Below are 19,287 nucleotides of genomic sequence, written 5' to 3' on the forward strand. Positions count from 1 at the left end.
TGCTGTGCTCGACTGTGACCCGCCTTGCGACCCCGCTGCCCCGCCGTTGCACGGCGACGCGTCGTAATACCCACACCTCACATGCCGGCCCCTACGTACTTCTACAACACAATCCTCCGACCAGGCCCAGGGCACAAAATCTGCCCACTCCTCCGACCGAGTGTGCCTGTCGGCCGGGCCGCACAAGAAAAGCTACCCACACTGCTACGGCCTCAGCTCCTCCTTCAACTTACCAAGCTCCTTCTCGTTGGCGATGAGCTTTTCTCTGCGCCAGTTAGCTGCGTTCGGTCGGCGACAAGCCCCTACCCACCTCCAGCGGTCCATCTGCTCCACAATCCGTATTCTCATCTCGGTCAGCCGGTTGTGCTCGCTCTTCTCCATCTCCTGCGTAAACTCGAGCGGCACGTCGGCGCTCCCAAGCTCGCCAGGAACGCCGATGGGCTGCGCCCCCGGCGTCCCAGCTAGTGGCGTGCCAGCCCGCGACTCGGTCCCGGCCCGGCTTATGCTCGGGCGAGCAGACGCCGACGCTCGCGCCTTCTTCTTGCCCTGCTTGAGCTCGTACTCCTCGCGCTGGTCCCGGGGCCGGCGGTTCTTCGCAGGCAGCGGTGTAGGCGGGTGCTCGTTCAGAACATTGAGGAAGTTGGTCAAGGGGTCGGAGAAGACAAGCTCGTCATACTGCCACGCGTGGACGGGGAACGCCGACGCGACCGTCGGCAGGATGGGTAACGGGGCGAACTCGACCTCGCCAGCTGCGGGCGTGGCGGACACCGACGCATCGGCTGGCGTAGCTGCCTCGGTAGTCGCTCCGGTAGCCGCCTCGGACGCTGGCGCCGAGCTTTCTGCGGGCGCAGCGGCCGCCGGCGTCGCCTCGGGGGCTGGGGTCTGGTCCGCTTCCGTCTTGGGCACGGTCGCCGCCTCCGACTCTGTCTTCTCGACCTTTGGCGTGCCGGCAGGCGTCTCGCCAGTGGCTGGGGGCACCGGCAGAGGGAGGGGCGGCTCGATGGGCTCGCCCCAGTGGTGCAGCTTGATGGCATGGTTGAGCGTCATCGCCTTCTCTCCCGCCTCGGGAACAAAGGTGATCTTGATGGGGACCGTGAACTCTCCCCACCCCGTCTCGGTGACTCTGTACGGCGGCTTCTCGCACACTGGGGGGTCAGCTATCGTCTGCGGCAGACGGCCAGCTGCTCACTTCGGTTGGGGTTGGGGTACGTCTCGTGCAGGCGGAAGACGACGCGCTTGATGAGGTACGACATGTCGTCGGCCCCGCCGGCGATGTAGTCGAGGTCGATGGGGGGCGGGTCGTTGGACGAGGACGCCTTGGGGGCGGGCGGGGGAGTCGCGGCCGACGTGAGGAAGATGGACCACCGGTGCGTGTCTGGGGCGTCAGCTGGTCCCCCGGTTGACACTAGCTACTAACGTCCTGGGGGCGCCGTCGCCTTCTCCTCCTCGGTCAGCAGACGCGCATGCGAGCCGTAGATGATCGGGCGGTGGACCTGGATGCCCTGTGGAGGTGAGCAGAGGTCAGAGGTACAAGGTGCGCAAACGCGGCTGGCTCACCTTGATGCGCTCGTTGGTCGACATTGTGTTCCTGGGTCGCTAGGGTGTGTGCTCGCGGCTCGGGGTAGCACTGCTGTGCTTTTCTGGCAGAGTGTTGGTTGATGCGAGGCGATGGAGAACGGTCGAATGTCGAAAGTCGAGGATGCATCGAGACGGACAAGTCATGTTGGGTTCATCACGTGACTTTCCACGTGGCATGGGTGTGGCAGCTCGACAATCTCTCGAGGCCCTCACGCGACTTCGCCACGCTGTTCTGGCTTTCCACAATGCATTGGAGCGTATCTGATCATTCCACTGTGTGTGACACTATCAACCCTTGCAGTATCCGCCAAATGAAGTACTGTCGTTACTTGTACAGGAAGACACACCCCTAAGGCGCGCGCCAGTCAGCCATCCGCCTCACAGTCGCCGCAAGTTTCGCCACGGATTTCTCGACTGAACATGATATCCCTTCACTCCCTTTGTGGCTTGCTGTGCCATCCCAAAGAGGTCCGATGCATCGAACTCTCCGAGATTTTGCTCGCACTCGTGTTCGTGATCGCTTCTGGCGGTGCCGACGAGTTCGACTTGCTAAGTGTGGAATGGAGACACAGGCCGGCAATTGTCGCGTCGACACTCGACACGCACGCAGGGTTTCATTCTTCAAATTCAGACACACCCTGGCCTCACTCATTCACCGATATCCTCGAGCCCCTCGGCGCTAGCACAGATCCGGGCGTGTTTCAGCGTAGCTGGGTGGGTGGTCATTCACCAGTGCCTGCAGGCTGTCCGGAGAACGAGCGGAAAGGTCGAGATGCCTGTCCCAACGAGGGGATAGCACAGGTGGACCTCTGAGTACAGCACTACTCGGAGATCTGATTCTCCAACCCCACCATACAGGTACACACAAGATAATGAGGCGGGCTGCTCTTCAGGGCAGTGATGGTCTCGATGTGATGGTCTCGATGGGCTCGGTGGGCTCGATCAGCGCAGGCTGGGTCCGGCCTAGCCAACACCTTGCCCCAGCCAAGCCGCATCAAGCATGCCAGAAACATGCCCGCCCGTGCTATCCGCTGCGCACTATCCGCCGAACACGCGCTATCCGGCACATCCTGGCCCAGAAAAGTTGCGGGCGGTGCAGTGTCTCACTTGCGCGCGACTAGCAGGGCACGGGGGTACTAACGCGCGACTACACGGCGACGTGGTGACGTGTCAATGGCTACTCGCGCATGCTATTGTAGGATCAGGTGGTGTCGAGCTAGGGAGGGCGAGTTGGCGCGCCCAGCCTGTGGTGGATACCTCGTCGAGACGGGTCAAGACGGAGGACCCGTCTATGCACCACGCGTCGACAACGTGGGAGGCGGCACCCTCGACAGCATGCAGCATGCAGCAGTGCGCGACATGCACCACAGCACACGTCCACTCGCCCAGCCCGTCAACGGAGCCCCGCTGCAAGCCTGGTGCAATGCCTTGCGCACGCCGCCGGCCCACGCACACGCCGAGCCACCGGCACCACCCACCTCCACCGCCACACATCTCTCAGATTTCGGAGGACCCGCACCTCAACACTGACATCACCCCATCGACTTTTCCACCCGACCACAATGCAGCGCTCGCTCACCCTCGCGCGGATACTCGAGCCGGCCGTGGCCTCGTCCTCGCGGCGGGCGCTCCCGCGCGCCTTCGCCGCACGCGCGCGCCTCTCCACCGCCGCGGCGTCGGCGTCCCCCGGCATCTCCCGGCCCTCCTCGAGCCGCGCGCACTCGACCGCCGCGGCGCCGCCCGCCGAGCCCATCCCCCCGATCCCAGCAGCCGAGACGTACGACATTGTCATTATCGGCGGCGGGCCGGCGGGCCTCGCGCTCGCCTCAGCGCTTGGTGAGCCCCTTGCTGTTCCCGTTCCTGCTGACCCCAGTGTCGTACAAGACCCTCCGGGACACGACGCGCATCCTGCTCCTCGAGGGCGGCTCGCTGGCCCCAGTGCGCGACTGGGACGACGGGGGCGAGTGGTCGAACCGCGTGTCGTCGCTCACGGCCGAGAATATCGAGTGGCTCGACAGTGAGTGTGGGCCCGGGGCCGCTCGCTGACGCCAGGCATCGACGCGTGGAAGAACATCGCTATCCACAGGAGCAACGCCGTCGACGACATCATCGTGTGGGCCAACCCCGAGGCCGGGAGCCACCCGATGCTGCACTTCCCCCCGCAGGACAAGCCACTCGCCCGCATGACCGAGAACATCAACACGCAGCGCGCGCTCCTCCGCCGGCTCGACGCCGTGCCCGGCGGCGTCGTGACCGTGCGCGAGGGCGCGCGCGTCACCGAGATGCGGTACGGCGAGGGCCGCGGCTGGGTCGGGCTCAAGGTCGGGGATGAGTGGGTGCGGGCTAGCCTGGTGGTGAGTTGGTCCAACGGCAGTGAACCTCAACTGACGTCTCGCAGATCGGCGCCGACGGCCCCAACTCGCCAGTGCGCAAGTTTGCCAACATCGAGACATTCGGCCACGCGTACAACACGCACGCCGTCGTCGCGACGCTCGAGCACGCCCCGCAGCTCGTGTTCCCCAACCACACGGCGTTCCAGCGCTTCCTGCCGACTGGCCCGCTCGCCTTCCTGCCCCTGTCGGATACAGCGAGCACGATGGTGTGGTCGACGACGCCGCAGCTCGCCGCCGCGCTCAAGCGGCTCGACATCCCGGCGCTCGTGCTCGCCGTCAACGCGGGCTTCTCCCTCCCCGAGGCCGACGTCGCGCTCATGCACGACGCGCTGCTCCAGGCCGACGCGGCCAAGGCGCCGCTCAGCGCCGAGGCGCTCGCCGGCGTCCTCGCCGCCCTCGAGCCCGCCGCGCACGCCGACGCGCCGCTCCCCCCGACAGTGACAAACATCCCCAGGGCCAGCGTCGCAGGCTTCCCCCTCCGCCTCTCCCACGCAGACCAGTACACGGCGCACCGGCTCGCGCTCGTCGGCGACGCGTGCCACACGACGCACCCGCTCGCCGGGCAGGGCCTCAACGCCGGCCTGGCCGACGCCCGCGTCCTCGCCGCCACGCTCAACAACGCGCGCCAGGTCGGCTCCGACCTCGGCTCCATCACAGCCCTCGCACCGTACCCCCGCGAGCGCTACCTCCCCAACCACCTCATGCTGGCGACCGTCGACAAGCTCAACACCGTGTTCGGTTCGCGCAACCCCCTCGTCAACTGGGCCCGCTCGACCGGCCTCGAGGTCATCAACGAGCTCGGCCCCCTCAAGAGCTTCTTCATGGCCAACGCTGGCTCGGGCATCTCGGGCCAGCCCCGCGTCGGCCAGCTCCGCGAGTTTGGCCGCGCGAACGCCAGCGACAACCTCGCGGGACGCCCGGCCGGCTTCACGGCCGCCGCGGCTGACGCGCTCGAGGGTCTCCAGGTCGTAAAGAACGTGGCGACGGCCACGGCAAACGTCATCGGCGAGGGCCTCAAGAATGCCCTGCGCCGCGGAGCCGACTCGCTCGAGAGGAAGTAGACGCACAAAGTACATATCATGATGCCATAGCCATTACCAGACTACTCTGTTCTCGAACGGGAATCAACAGCCAAGGCCCTACCGGGTTTCCATTAATCACAACTCGTCGCGTTTGATTACTCCAGACTCTAGGCGTGCAGGCGAGGCACGCGATTAGATTGCAGCCCCTGTAAACGTCAGCAAGAGCACGAGGCGGTACCCCCCACGCCACTTACACTCCTGGCGTGGCTTCTCCTGGTGGGGCGTGGTCACCTCCTCATCGTCGGCAAACGGATCGCCGAAGGGGTCATTGGCGTCAAGCAGGCCCTTGGAGCCAAACTCGTCCTCGAGAGACTGGTACGTGTTGCCCTCCTGCGGGTCGGGGTTCTTGGACGACTGGCCATAGTTGTGGCGGTAGTCGTACTGCCTCGACTGCTGGCGCGAGTGGGTAGCACGCCACTCGTCTTCCGAGCTGTCATAGTCGGAGAAGTCGGACAGCGAGCTGGTCGTGTTAGCTGGGATGAACACAGAGAGTCCAACTCACCCTCCGGCAAGCGACCCGGCATCCGAGTCGGGGCGCATAGGCGGCGGGAGGCCAGCACCGTTACGCGAGCTTGAAATCGAGCCAAACTGGAGGTCCTGGAGGTCGGCATACGCCGACGACGAGCCTCCCTGCCGCGATGAAGTGCCAGACGCCTGGCGACGCTCTTGCCGCGCGACGGCCCGCTTCGATTCCACCTTCTGCTGCTCCTGCAGCTGCTCGAGCTCGCCAGTTCTCTGCGACTCGAGCTTCTGCGCCGCAAGACGCTGACGAATCTTCTCCACCTGCTCAGCCTCAGCCTTCTCCGCTGGGCTCAGCTCGTGCTCCGAGTCCGAGTCGAGAGCAGCGGGCTTGGAGAGCTGCGGGGGTTAGAATACGCAGAACGTCATCAGCTTACCTTGTCGTACAGCTGAATAGACTCGACAATTCTCGCGTTGGCATCGAGCAGCGTGCCGACAAACTCCTCCTGCGTAACCAAGTGGATATACTTGATAACGGCGCGGCGTGCGGCCTTGGCCTTGTCGAGGCAGTCCTGCACCCTCGGGTTCTCGGTAATGTTCTCAGTCTCGCGGTTGACGAGTCTGCACGCGTTGACGAGGTTGGTGGCGGCCTGGATGGCGTTGGCAACGGCGACCATGATCTGGGGCTTCTCCTTCTCAAAGTTGAACTTTGGACGCTTGGGCTGGTTCTTTCTCTCGAGCTTGGCCTGACGGCGGCGTTCGGCTTCCTCCTCCGCCTCGCGCCTGCGACGAGACTCGATCGCAGCCATCTCCTGCTTGCGCTTGAGGTCGCGCTCACGACGCTCCAGCTCGGCCTCGCGATGCTCCATAGCAATGCGATTCTCACGCTGGCGCTTGCGCTCTTCGGCATCAGCCCTGGCTGATGACAGGTCGGCGTAGGTTTCAGCGCCCTGCGCGCTGGGCGAGGGGTTCCAGCTGTGATTGTAGAGATTGTCGGTGTCCGAGAAGCCACCGCGACCCGGCGTCACCGCCACGGCGTCTGGGGTGCTGGCAGTGCTGATAGAGCTAACAGAGCTGCGGCTGGCATGGCCGACACCAGGAGCGGGCTGAGAGTCAGCGACGTTATCAGTACCACGGCTTACCCTGCGGCCACTGTACTGGCCGAAGAGGCCAGCGACAGTCCTCATCCTGGGCTCGTCCTGGACCAGTCAGCGGGCGTTGATCGTCCTGTGGTCGATCAACTCACGGCATACTGGATCGACCACGCGTGGAACACGAGGATCAGGCGCTTCTTGACCTTGGGGTCGAGGAGACCCTGTGCTGGTGTTAGCGAGCGAACCGTGCCGCGTCCAGGAATGCGTAACATTCCCAGCTAGGCAAGGGGGCCACGCCAGCAGCACTCACGTCGGTCGCCATCTCGCGGAGGCGGTCGAGCAGGCGCTGGTCGGCCCAGTTGAGCTGGAAGTTTTTGCCCGCATTCTCGGTGAGCGAACGGAGGATGACGAGCGCGCGCAGCTGGCGGTGGACGTTGCCGTACTTGAGCTTCTTGCGGATCGCGCGTGAGGCCTCGGTCGTGCCCTGCGAGCCCTGCAGGTTGACGCTGTCGACGAGCTCGGGGATGCCGTCGAGGCTCAGCTCGTCATACCTGTCCGACGAGAGCACCTCGACCCAGTCGGTGATGGACGAGTGGGGCTTCTCGCCCGCGAGCTTGTTGATGTACGACTGCCCGGAGCGCAGGTAGTTTCCAGCCTTGGACATTGTACACGTGTGCTGTGGTAGCGATGGGGGGTGAAGCGGTGTGGATCGAGAGATGTGGGTGGGACAAGAGAAGAGGATAGGAGTAGGGTTGTGTGGTTCTTATTGGCGCGTGCGTGCGTACCAACGTGGGGGGCACCAGGATAGAGAAGACGGTGTATGTGTGTGTGTCGTCGTTGTGCTTGTTGACAGGTAGAGGTCGACTGTTTGAACCTCAAGTGTAGTACAAGACGTGATGAGAGTCTTGTCGGTGGACAGACTGATAGTGGACGACTGCTCCGAGCTCGCCTCGCCTTGGATGCTGCTTAGCTCTCTCGCGAGCTCGCTCTTCAGGACATTGCAGTGTCTGTCTCCTCGTCGGCTTCGTCACTGGAGCGCCGCAATTCCACGCAAAAACTACCACAACGGGCAATAAACCCGGCCATTGACGTGACCCACAACACTGACGTCACCCCTCACAACCGCCCACCGCACCTGCACGTGTGGCAACTGCCTGCAGAGCTGCAGAGCTGCAGAAAGACAGCGTACAGCGTGGTCGACACGTCAAACAACAAACGACGACGACGCGACACCAAGATGCGCACTAGTATCGACACGCACATACAACGTCCCCAACACCTCACATGACCTACATGCATACATGAAACGCCACGGCTCAAGCCGTGTCGGGCGTCTTGCTCCTACTGATACAGACAGTGTGTGGCACTCGAACTCTCTCAGACCTTCTTTGGGCCGTTCGGTGTCTCCTTTTGGCTGTTGGCCGAATCCCAGAGGAAGCTGAAGGACACGGGTCAGTACATGGGCATTGAAACACGGCATGATACCCACAAGTCACACTTGTACCTGGGATCCACGTCCTCGCGAGCTCGCTTGGACCGGCCCATGTCATATCCAGGGCCAACTGGACTGGCGACGTCAGCCACTGGTACCCACGATCGATCGGAACACTCACAGTGAACATAGCCAGAAGCGCTTGCCCTTGTTAGGTCCAGTTATCTTTACAACTGGTGATGGTTAGGACGGTACGAGGCAGTCAAACATACTGAAATCTTTACAGGGTTTCTGGTGAACGGTACACAGCGGAGGGAGCTTCTTGGCGAACAAGTTGGACCACACGGGCGCGGCCGCGTCCTGCTTGGCCTTGCGCTCGCGCTCGCGCTCTTCGTCTGCTTGAGCAATAGCCTGGGCTATAAGCTCGTCGTCCTCAGTGCCGGGTGCCTCGGCGGTCTTGTTCATAGTGGCTTGTGATGTACTGTCCTTGGTCGGTGGAGAGCGTCCGGTCTGGGAGCTACTACCTTGCTTTGGTGTAGCATTTGGTTGCTTTGATTTGGAAGGTTTCGATGATGAGGTCGCTGCAGGCGAGGAAAAGAAAGCCGCAAGAGTCTGCTGGCCTTTTGGCTTGGCCGCTGTTTTACTCTTAGTGTCCACAAAAGCAGACTTTGAAGGACCCAACGATTGCCTCTTCCGAGGCGGTTCATCCGAGGTGACGTCGATAGTCTCACGCGCGACTTTCTGCCCCGGTGACGGCTTGGGTGGAGGTGTGTCGAGTTTTGAGAGCGAAGGACCATCGAGTTGGGCGAAGGCGCCTCGCGCGACGGCCAGAGGCGATGAAGTGGGCTTCTCTTCATTGCCGCCGACAGCGGACTGGGGTTGCTGACTTTCTGGGGGATCCTCAGCCGTCGGTGTGGGTGCTGGAGATGGCGAAGCTGATGGCTGAATGGATCTCGATTTGGCCCCACCCCACAAACTCTTGAGGGTACGTTGCTTGGCAGAAAACTCGTCCAGAAACTTTGTTGCGAAACGGGGTGGTTCCGGAGCTGACCTGGGGATATCTGAGGGGTAGACAGGGGCAGTTGACGGGGGCCGATCCTTGGGGTTGAGCAAGTCCCGAAGATAGATGGTTTGGCCATCGAGCTCGATCGAGTCGTGAAGGTCGATGTACACGGGACAGTGGTCAGAACCGTGAACACTTGCGTCGATATCTCCTCCCTTGATCCACGGCCGCAGTCCTGGGGTGCAAAGAACGTAGTCGATGCGCGAACCGTAGTTTGCCGGCCTTCGGAGAGGTGTCAGTGGCTAAGGAAGTTACTTCACTTACCTCGCATCGATCTTCATGTTCCAGCACGTGAACATGCCTTCCCTATCAGGAAACGACTCGCGAACAACGTCGACCATGGGGCCTTTGGGAGCACACCAGTTCTCAAGCCATACGCGCGCCGGGTGCTCGTAGTGTTGTGCTGCCGTAGTCTTTATGCCGCCTTCTCCGGAGTCGAGGGGGGCTCGCATGATGTTCATGTCACCGGCAATGATGACCTCGCGACCCGCGGCCATCATCATCCTCACGCGCTCGTCCAGGACTTTGTAAAAGTTCAGCTTGTATGGTCTGCGGGCTTCGTTGGTCTCGTTGGGGCAGTAGAGATTAAACAGAATGAACATGCTAGAGCAGTCAGCCTTGGTCCAACGCCCTCCAACGAACCCGCAGTCGATGACAACGGAGCGACCCTCGGTATCCAAGCGCCGGGGATCGAAGGGTGTCCCATCCAGCTCATCTTCAAAGTCGATGTCGTCCATGTCTGGGTAGTATCCGATCCGCTCCTCTGGCGTCCATGGGGGCTTCATCGTGCTGGCAGGGTCGTCGAGAAGCAGCCCGGTGATTCCTTCCTCAGCCTTGAGAGGCACACATACGCGCGAGTCGACGTATGTGCAGACACCTGAATATCCCGACTTGTCCCTTGGCCACGTACAGAAGCAATCGTACGCGCCAGGGCATGCCTGAGCTTTGGTGAACTGGGGCCGGCGCGTCTTGTGTTCTGTCCTGTCAGCCGGTTCTTGATTGACGCCTCCTACCTTGAAAGCAGCTGATATCGGCTTTCAACCCCTCCAAGAGTCCCTCAACCGTCTTGTTCTCCATACTCGACCACCTTTGCAAAGTCAACTTGGGCACACGACGCGAGGGAAGGTACGAACGGGTGGTAGTCTAGCACGGTCCTGAGGACATTCTGACGCGTCAGTGAGGGCGCATCGGGGAGTTAAGTCGCTGCCAAACTCACGACATTCCATGTCAGTATCCTCATGGTGGCCGAGCGAGACGGGGTTTGGCCACCGCGATAAAGTGAAGAGGAGGAAGGACCAAATGGTTGACGGTGAGTGGGGTGGATCAACAACAATCCGATTCGGCGTGAGCCGAACCCATTCAGCTTTCTCACGGTGGTATCTGTGCCCAGACGGACCAGACCACGTGCCTGGCCGAGATGTGACTTGCGCCACTTACGCTGCGGTTCCATTTCCCTTGCCGCCCTCGCCGCTCCCCACAATGGCCGCCGCCCCCCTCGTTGCACGCCAGAAGCCCCCTTCTTGGCTGGGCTGGGCTCGGCGTGCCGGCGGGTGGTGCTGGGATTCGGAACCGTGTCTGCTCCCCCCTCTTTAGGAGCCGCCGTTCCCCGTTCCCCGCGCCCGGCATCTCTGACAACTGCTGCAGGCTGCTATGGTGCGGCGCGGGCTAGGCCCTGAGCTGTCCGACCGCCCACCCACCCCCTTCCTCCCCCCCACTTGACCCACCCACCGCACAGCACTCACAGAGTCAGTCCATCGTCACCAGGCAGCCCACCACCAGGCAGCCAGCACCCGGTACCCACCACCCCGCTCCGCCCTTTGCTACACGTCTAGGTAATCATCCTTTCCTTGTCAACTCTTCACTCCTCTTCTCACAACAAACATCAAGTGCTTGCTTCTCACTGGCACCCCTACATTACACTCCACACCGCCCGCCTCTAACAGCAAATCAGGCTATCAAGTCGCAAACAGAGGTCCCTGGCAGCGATTGTTAAACGCTGTCGTAACGCTTCAATCTCACTAGCTGGCAAGAGCACCTCACATCCTCTTCCCCCCTCAACCAGTAAACATGTCAAAGGCAGCTACCACTGTCCCCTGCCAGGTGAGAAAGCAAGGTCACGTTCGCAATGCGTCTGGCATGCATAACGTACCCCGTTGTCCATATCGACACGCGTCTGACACATACTTCTAGTACAAGACTGGCAGGACGCTGGGAAGGTGAGCTTGCTTGGCGCGACCAAAGCCCGTGATGCCATAGCTGACATTGTCTCTAGCGGCACTTAGTATGTCTGCCACGCCCTCTGATCAGCTCGGGACGACCCAACTGACACGTATCCAGCGCTGTTGTCAAGGAATGCGTTCACATCTCGGTACGTGAAGCGGACATCGCACGGGTTTCCAGACTGACCGTGCAACAGACTGGCAAGTACTATGCGTGCAAGGTTCTCAACAAGAAGTTCCTTACTGTGAGTTGGAAGCGCGGGTGTCGATCGAAACGCGGGACTGACATGGCGGCGTAGGGGCGCGAGCACATGGTGAGCTTCCTTTAGGGGGACCCGACTTGCGCACGGCTGATTATGACCCATAGGTCCGTAATGAGATCAACATCCTCAAGAAGGTCTCGGCGGGGCACAAGAACATTGTGCAGCTGCACGACTTCTTTGAGACGTCCCACAACCTTTACGTGGGTGTCTCGCAAGTCTACCGCAGAGGCTGACTTATCTAGCTCGTGTTCGACTTGTGCACGGGTGGCGAGCTCTTCGACCGCATCTGCGCGCGTGGAAGCTACTACGAGAAGTGAGACATTGGTGTGAGCGGTACTGACTCATCGCAGGGATGCTGCCAACCTTGTGCGCACCATTGTGTCGGCGGTCAAGTACCTCCACGACCAGGGTATTGTCCACCGTGGTGAGTGTGGCCGAGGCGCATAGACGTCGAGTTGGGCGCACATCGAGTCGCGCTGACATGGACACCAGACTTGAAACCCGAGAACATCCTCTTCAAGTCCAAGGCCGAGGATGCCGACCTGATGCTGGCAGACTTTGGACTGTCCAAGGTGCTGGACGAGGAGCACTTCTCCATCCTCACGACGACTTGTGGTGTGAGTCGGGCTGTGAAAGTTGGCGCGCCGCGATCGTGTCCTGACCCTCGACAAGACTCCTGGTTACATGGCGCCCGAGATCTTCAGGAAGGCTGGCCACGGCAAGCCTGTCGACATCTGGGCCATTGGTGTCATCACCTACTTCCTTCTGTGTGGCTACACTCCTTTCGACCGTGATTCACAATACGAGGAGATGCAGGCCATCTGCAACGGCGACTACAAGTTTGCTCCTGTGAGTTTTGGTTGGCGTAAGCATAGGGTTTGGGCTGACGTCTGGTAGCCTGAGTACTGGGCCGGCGTCTCGGAGACTGCGAGAGACTTTGTTCGCGCCTGTCTCACCATCGACCCCACGAACCGTCCTACGGCTGCGCAGCTCCTCCAGCACAAGTGGCTGAGGGCTGACGCTCCTCCGTTTGTGGCCGACCCCACGAGCGAGAGCGGCCAGGCTGTCAACCTCCTGCCAACTGTCAAGAAGGCGTTCGACGCCAAGAAGACGTGTGAGTTTGGGACCTGGTCGACTCGGTCAATGTGGCGTGGCGTCTGCTAACTTTGCCTAGTCCGTCGCGCAGTGTTGGGTATGATGGCGGTTCACCGACTGCAGGACAGCAGCCAGTCTCATGGCGGCCTTGGACCGAGCGCGGCCGAGAAGGAGAAGCTCCAGCAGGAGGTTGCTGCGTTCAAGAAGGAGGCCGAGGCGGTGAGTTTGGATGACTGGAGCGGCTAGATCAGCACTGACAAGGAATGCAGGACGATGTCAACGAGACGGGTGTGTTGGCTGCCCCCGCCGTTGCCGACACTCCTCCACTTGCTGCGCCTGCCCCAGCGAGCTAAACTCAATAGCCGCGCGGCTCCCCATACACAGACGACGGCCATTCATCATCCGTGTCCTCCCTTACGATTCCCTGACGCACGCCGCTGCCGACGAGGTCAGCAAGGGTGGTGATGGAGGTGGTGTTGGGCGGATGCACTGGGTTTTGATTGGCACGGAGTGTCGAGTTGTTTGCTTTCTTCCTGAGGCTGAGACGAGGCCGATGATCAGAGTTGGATAGTGTGGTTGTAGGCGTTTTAAGGTGTCGGACATGTGGTCACGCGTGAGCTAGAAGAGAAGGTTGGATCGACGGGGGAATGTGGGCGGGGCGGGGCGGGGTGGGGCGAGGGTGGGCGCGTGAGGGGTGAGCGGGGGGCGGCTGAGCGGGGTGAGCGCTGTGTGCAGGCGCAGCTAAGCTGCGGAGAGGAAGAGTGGGGTGATGAATGTGGCGGCGGCGTCGTCAGCCAGCGGAGCGAAGGAGCGAGCGGCCAGTGAGCAGCGAGCGGGCGGGTGAGTGATGGTCAGGGGGTGGGTATGTGTGCCTTGAGGCGGAGTGGGAGTGATCAGAGTGGTCGCATGATCGAATGCATAACGCGGATTGGGTGGGGGGAGAGCTACAGGGGGAGGGTGAGGCGATCGAGAGTGAGGTGAGGTGCAGGATGACGACGAGTGCGTCGATGATGGCCGTGGTGATGCAGGTGATGGTGATGATGGAGAGCACGAGTCGGCCACGCGCGAAACAGCTGGTGCAGTGCAGTGTAGTCGAAGTAGTCGCGCTCCCCCCCTCCCGACCCCCCCCCCCCCACCCCCGCCCACCGACCACCGACCGCGCGCCGGCCGACCGGCGTGCCGTCAGCCCGCGGGCCTAGTGACGTGGGTTGGCGCCCTGTAACGGAAAGGCACGCCCGCCCGCCCGAGCGCGGAAAGGCCAGGTGCCACTAGCGGCTGGCGCGCGCGCCGCGTCCATCCGCCGTGCACAAGCAATGCACCGCCAGTGGCACCTTGGAATGATGCGGCCGCCGTCGTCTAGACGCTTCTCGTCGGCGCAGCCACGCCACGAGGTCGCCTCCGGGACGGAAAAACGCACCGGATGTAGGCGGGTGGTGGCGGCAGCGGCAGAGGATCGCCGGCGCCCCCGCCCCCGCCCCCGATGCCGGCGCCGATACCGCTCGCCACCATCGGGCGACCGCCGCCCCGTGCCGCATCTCCGAGGCACTCGGCACTCACACTCGCACTCTCGTCACGCAGCCCCGTATGACTCGATTCCCGAGAGCGCTCAGCCAGACAGCGGGCCTCGGGCCTGCCCTAGACCCGAATCCCACAGAGCGCAGCCCCACTCCCAACATCCCACCATCTCGTGCATAAAGCCAGCCACTGCTGAGCGCCCCCACTGCCCATGCTGTTCCCTCCTCCCAACCCTGCAATGTCTTACATCGGAGAAAAGGGGAATGGACCATAAGGGTGCAAGGTATCTGGATGTTAAATCTCCTTGGGCGAGCATAGGGCGAACAAATGGCAGCGGCGTCGACGTCGACGGATGGATCTGACGCAAACCTCCGCGCGCGTATTAGGGGGGATGGGAGCCACATAATCAGTTCCCAATAAGCAAGCAGCGCTGAATAAACAGCAAACACCGGACAGCAGATGCGATCGCTGGCCCGGACGAAAGAACGACAAAGCCCGGATTCGAGAAACCATGGAACACAGGGACCAGGGATCCTTGGCACTCATAGCTCCCAGGTTCGCCGCGAGTAGTCGGTCCCCGTTGGAGGGGGGAGCGGCACGGAGCCTCCAGCTCCGCCGCGGCGCATCCACTCGTCAGCGGCTCCCGGGTCTCGTCGAATGTTTGGGTCGTAAGGCGCAGCTTGTGGCGGCGCCTGTTGGTAATACCCAGAGGGCGGTGGGGGAGCGTACCCTCCACTAGGATCGCTGTACACCGGGGTTCGAGGAAGAGGAAGCGGGTAGCCAGTCTGGCTCGTCGAGGGCGAGGTTCGACCAGGAGGCTGAACTGGCGGGTATTGTGGCTGTGAAGGCGGCCTGGCGTACATATTATATGATTGCTGTGGCGGTGGGGCCGCTACCGGAGTCGAGACACCGGTGCGACCGTAGGTATATGGCGATTGCGCGGTTGACATTGTCGGTGCAGTTTCGGGGCGAGGAGGGGCATCTGCTGCAGCCGCAATGGAAGAAAAACCAGGCAACTGATGGGGCTGGGGTGGTGCCATTGGGGTTACCGGAGTGAGGGGCACGGCCTGTGGTCGACGCGCACTGATATCGGGTGGCACGTCGCGATCCCCGATCAGAAGACACGAGACGACAATGTAGATTTTTCCCAGACTGTCGGGGTGCCAAAGCGATCCGCCCAAGCCGCCGCCGAGATGAAGTCGAAGGTTGAAGAGACCAAAACTACCATCCGAGCGAAGAAAACGGACATTCTGCTGAGGATATGTGTCGCGCATTCCGTCTGCAGGGGACTGCAGTTCGCGTTCTCCAAGTGTCATGATCGCGGCGTGCGTTTCTCGACTCGATTGAAGCTGTGTTGGAAGGTATGGGACGGTCACGAGACGGCTCCGTTCCATCTCTATTAGGTGCCTGTCAGACGGGTGCAACCAGTCCAACAGGTTGACGTTTGCGAATTCGTGTAGATGATGACCGGTTAGAGAGTGTGCAAGGGATGTCGCTCGTATAATTTTGAGCTCGGTGCTGCAGAAGAGAGTGAAGAGATTTTCCTGTGCCGATCCCATGTTCGACGGCATGGATAATTGAGCCCCAGGATGAAAGGGGCTCATGGACGCCGCCGAGTCCATTGGGCTCATCCCGACCACAGGCCCGAGAGAGGCCGTGCGCGGGGGTGAGGGCAATCTTGTGCCAAGTGTCCCGGGGCCATGGGACGACGAGCTCGGCGCCGACGTGACATATGCCGGTTCGTACGTCGACGGGGGTCTCCACTTGCTGGATGACCCAGTGTCTGTTGGAGGTCGCCTTGGAGGGCGAGTACTCGTGTACGGCTCGCCAGCTGGCGTCCTGATCACTTTTGGCCTTCCTCGCTTCTTGTGCTGCACACAGTGTCAGCCCAACAAAAACATCCTTTTTGCGAACTTACTGGAACGTCGGCGCACAGCTCTGGCTTGCCCATGTTGACGCAGCGCTTGCACGGCCGGGCTACATCGCATGCAAGATGCGCCCGTTTACATGGCCCGCATGCACTGGACACATTGGCCTTGCCACCAACCCTCTTAATGACCGGTGGTGGTTGCGCTGGCGCTGTGGCGCCGCCGGTTGAAAGGGGCGCTGCCGAAGGCCCTTGGGCAACGGCCTCCACTCTGACCGCTGGCGATGAATATTGTGCCGAGAAGTGTGCTGGGGTGGTAGGAGACACCTGTTCCCGAAAGTGGCCTTGGGCATGGCTTTGTTGCGGAAAATGCTGGATACTGTGGCCGGCGCGGTGTTGTTGAAGCGGGGACGCTTGCTGATGGGATGGGTATTCGGCGGCGGCGAGTATTGTTGAGGGGCCTGGTTCACCCACAATATTTCGGGCGCCTGGACCGTCAAACGACGGGTTGCCGTGGGGGTATGTTGGGCGATGCATGAGCTAGAAAAGTCGAAGCAATGAGAAAGAGGGAAGCGTCAGCGTATAACAATGGGACAATGAAATCGGGGGGTTTGGTGGTATGGGGAGTGGAGGGGGAGTCGACCGCCAGCCTTGGGCACCGGCGTTTCAACCAGGCATCGTGTAGTTTGCTACGACATGGCGAGCAGGGCGCCGCACGCATGCACAGCGCCATGGCAAGAGGGGAAGATTCATGCGTAGAGGTCCCAAGTCCGACTTACTCGTTAGCACAAGCAGCGTTGCTTGCGCGAACACACGCTGCGGTGGCCGCCGCCGCCAAACGGCACTGGGATTTGGTGGGGGGTAGGTGTGATCTTCAGTGTGTTGGTGCGCTATGGGCTGTCGACTGCTGTATGCAATGCAGATCACTGCGCCCCTGCCTTTGTATGCTCTGGGCGGCAGCTGTGTCGGTGTCTGTTGTTGTAGACGACAATGTGTGGTGGGGTGAGGACGGCGGCGGTGGTGGTGGTGGTGGTGAGGAGCGCGATGATGTCGATGGATGGTGGTTGTCTTTGCTATTATGCTCCTCGCGTCTCGTGTTTGCCGTATCGCCGAGCGCTGGAATCGGCAAACGGCAAGGGGCAATGCTTTGTCGTGCGTCTGTCTTGCTTTGCCCCTCTCTGCCTTTTGCACTCTGTCTCTGCGGTTTGCCGTTGGCGGCTGCTGGCTTGCTGGGGGCTGGCTGGGCCGTTTGTTGGATCAGGTTGTTGCTGTTGACAGACGGAGTGGTTGATGATCCAAAGAGGCCAAAGGAAAGGAGGACGGGACGAGATGGGTGCGTCGTCGATTGTCGCAATATGGCTCTAGCAAGCCGGTACCCGTCGGTCGGTCGTTCGGCGCGGGGCGGATCGTTAACCGTTTAGGCTAACCCAGCCAGCAAGGAACGATAATGACGACGACGGCGGCGGCGGCACGAGGCGAGGGGGAGCGGAGGGGAGGCGAGGGGAGGGGAGGGGGGAGAGAGGGGAGGAGCGTAGGGGGAGGCAGGCCGGCAGTCGACAAGAGAACAAAGTAACGTACAGATGGCGACCGCGATGCGTTAACGGGCCGTAGCCGCCTTGTATCGTCGGTAAAGGAGGGACGTCTGCAAGGGAGTGGTAATGTTTGTTTGAACAGATGGACGGGCCAGGTGGACGGCAGCACTCGGCAATCCGTTATACATGCAAGCAACTCTGATTGACCCAAAGCTAGGTTTTTACGACAAGCCGTGCCGCGCCGCGCCGCAGGCAGGCAGGCAGGCAGGCGAGGAGGGAGCCCACTTTGATGCGCTGTGGATATCCTCCCCTTGGCGGCTCCTCTGACGGGCGCGCGTCGTGTACAATTGTGTGATGATGCGGCACGCGGCGGCGGCGGCGACATGAGCTGGCGCTGTGCGCTGCTGCTCCTGCTGCCCCAGCTGCTCCTGCTCCTCGTCAGAGCAAGGCCCCACTTGGTACAAAGCGCTGTGGGACCCTATTCCGCCCCGGCCCTGTTTAATGTTGTACCAGTAGAACCAGAGTACGCGTTACACGAGCACTGCGACCGAGGACCAGAGCCCGTCAGGCCATCTCCTCTCTCTCTCCGCGGAGCGAGGGCGTCCAAGCAGACACTCACCGGTGAGAGCGCGCGCGCGCGCACGCTCGCGAAACCCGTGCCGCCTGCTTGGCCTGCCTGCCTGCCTGCCTGCATGCCTGGTGTTGCAAGCCCCCCTGCCCAGGTGCACGGTTCGGACAGAGGACAAACCACGCGCGTGTGCTCGTCGTGTGCTCGTCTCGTCTCACTGACCCACGGATCTGGGTGATCGAGGGAAGATGTCAGTCGGGTCGCGGGGGATTCCTGACGCAGCCAGCCAGCCAGAGGGGGAGCCGCAGCCGCAGCAGGAGCAGCAGCAGTCGAGCCTAGTCTAGGTGTGTGGGAGTGCGGCCTGGGCTAAGCCTTTGTCAGGGCGGACCGAGGCGCGGACGAGATGGGGGACGAGAGGATACAACAACAAGAGCCAGGGTCAGTTGACCGTACATTGAACGGCCAGGCCGGATGCCCGAAAGGCGTCAAAGAGGCTTGTGGGGTGTGGTGGGTTGTGGGTGCGTGCTGCTGGGCTTGTGCTTGTGCCTCGCGCTGCTGCTGATCTGCTACGCCGCGGCTTAAGCGGAGGCGGCGGCTTGGAACCAGGAGAGCGCGACAATGAACAGGTCCAAGAACGGACACGGGGAGGGAGGCGCACGACGGTAGGTGTCATGCAGCTCGTGCTCGCTCTCCTCCATCGTCGTCGTCGTCGTCCTCCTCCTTCCTGTAGCGGCGCCCCTACCCCGCCTTCGCCTCTGGTTCCTCTGTTCCCCCTCTCCCCTCCCCCTTCAGCTCCCCGCCGCCGGGCTCTCGGCGGCAAGCCACGGATGGCTGCAGGGGCATGGTTGAGCCCCTGAAGAAACGCCACCAGGACCATGCCGCCCAGGACGTCGAGGAACAGGAGTATCTCCTGTGACCAAAAAAGTTGGGTTCCGTTCAAACCGTTGGGTCTGTACGTGCCTCCTTGTCGCGGCTCGCAGGCAGTTGGTCGGGAAACCGCGGTATCTTGGTCTGCTCGACGCCAGAAATGCCCTGAAAAGGTCGACGGGTGTCGAGGACGGGAACGGCCGACACAAATCAGGCACAAACCAACGCAACCCACCTGCCTTGCCGCGTCTCTCTGGCAT

At 61.8% G+C, this 19,287-nt stretch overlaps 6 protein-coding genes across 6 annotated transcripts; 2 read left to right on the forward strand and 4 right to left on the reverse strand.

The window, feature by feature from the left end:
• Positions 1 to 204: 204 nt before the first annotated feature.
• On the reverse strand, positions 205 to 1,581 carry YAF9 (NuA4 histone H4 acetyltransferase complex and the SWR1 complex subunit; the record flags this gene model as incomplete). Its single annotated transcript, XM_069349131.1, has 5 exons — positions 205 to 265; positions 311 to 1,145; positions 1,190 to 1,375; positions 1,418 to 1,502; positions 1,558 to 1,581. The coding sequence occupies 5 exons, from the start codon at positions 1,579 to 1,581 to the stop codon at positions 205 to 207; spliced, it is 1,191 nt and encodes a 396-aa protein (XP_069212675.1).
• Positions 1,582 to 3,140: 1,559 nt separating this feature from the next.
• On the forward strand, positions 3,141 to 5,032 carry COQ6 (putative ubiquinone biosynthesis monooxygenase; the record flags this gene model as incomplete). Its single annotated transcript, XM_069349132.1, has 4 exons — positions 3,141 to 3,414; positions 3,452 to 3,595; positions 3,631 to 3,932; positions 3,977 to 5,032. 4 exons carry the CDS (start codon positions 3,141 to 3,143, stop codon positions 5,030 to 5,032), a joined length of 1,776 nt encoding a protein of 591 aa, XP_069212676.1.
• Positions 5,033 to 5,185: 153 nt separating this feature from the next.
• Positions 5,186 to 7,270, reverse strand: Q8F55_000480 (uncharacterized protein; the record flags this gene model as incomplete). The annotated part of the gene is made up of 7 exons (XM_069349133.1): positions 5,186 to 5,199; positions 5,248 to 5,513; positions 5,556 to 5,911; positions 5,950 to 6,618; positions 6,655 to 6,711; positions 6,759 to 6,827; positions 6,917 to 7,270. 7 exons carry the CDS (start codon positions 7,268 to 7,270, stop codon positions 5,186 to 5,188), a joined length of 1,785 nt encoding a protein of 594 aa, XP_069212677.1.
• Positions 7,271 to 7,983: 713 nt separating this feature from the next.
• Positions 7,984 to 8,503, reverse strand: APN2_1 (Class II abasic (AP) endonuclease; the record flags this gene model as incomplete). Its single annotated transcript, XM_069349134.1, has 4 exons — positions 7,984 to 8,044; positions 8,096 to 8,173; positions 8,220 to 8,271; positions 8,311 to 8,503. 4 exons carry the CDS (start codon positions 8,501 to 8,503, stop codon positions 7,984 to 7,986), a joined length of 384 nt encoding a protein of 127 aa, XP_069212678.1.
• A 436-nt stretch (positions 8,504 to 8,939) lies between these two features.
• APN2_2 (Class II abasic (AP) endonuclease) lies at positions 8,940 to 10,341 on the reverse strand (the record flags this gene model as incomplete). The annotated part of the gene is made up of 7 exons (XM_069349135.1): positions 8,940 to 8,958; positions 9,090 to 9,323; positions 9,366 to 9,704; positions 9,744 to 10,077; positions 10,115 to 10,188; positions 10,235 to 10,266; positions 10,318 to 10,341. 7 exons carry the CDS (start codon positions 10,339 to 10,341, stop codon positions 8,940 to 8,942), a joined length of 1,056 nt encoding a protein of 351 aa, XP_069212679.1.
• An 827-nt stretch (positions 10,342 to 11,168) lies between these two features.
• Positions 11,169 to 13,031, forward strand: cmk1 (Calcium/calmodulin-dependent protein kinase type I; the record flags this gene model as incomplete). The annotated part of the gene is made up of 14 exons (XM_069349136.1): positions 11,169 to 11,201; positions 11,292 to 11,317; positions 11,374 to 11,382; positions 11,439 to 11,469; positions 11,518 to 11,565; positions 11,620 to 11,634; positions 11,688 to 11,783; positions 11,826 to 11,896; positions 11,934 to 12,007; positions 12,076 to 12,200; positions 12,256 to 12,432; positions 12,481 to 12,697; positions 12,758 to 12,897; positions 12,948 to 13,031. The coding sequence occupies 14 exons, from the start codon at positions 11,169 to 11,171 to the stop codon at positions 13,029 to 13,031; spliced, it is 1,146 nt and encodes a 381-aa protein (XP_069212680.1).
• Between the last annotated feature and the right edge of the window lie 6,256 nt (positions 13,032 to 19,287).

The sequence above is a fragment of the Vanrija albida genome (genome assembly GCF_041260175.1).
Source record: "Vanrija albida strain AlHP1 chromosome Unknown contig_1, whole genome shotgun sequence".
Classification (NCBI taxonomy): Eukaryota; Fungi; Basidiomycota; class Tremellomycetes; order Trichosporonales; family Trichosporonaceae; genus Vanrija; species Vanrija albida.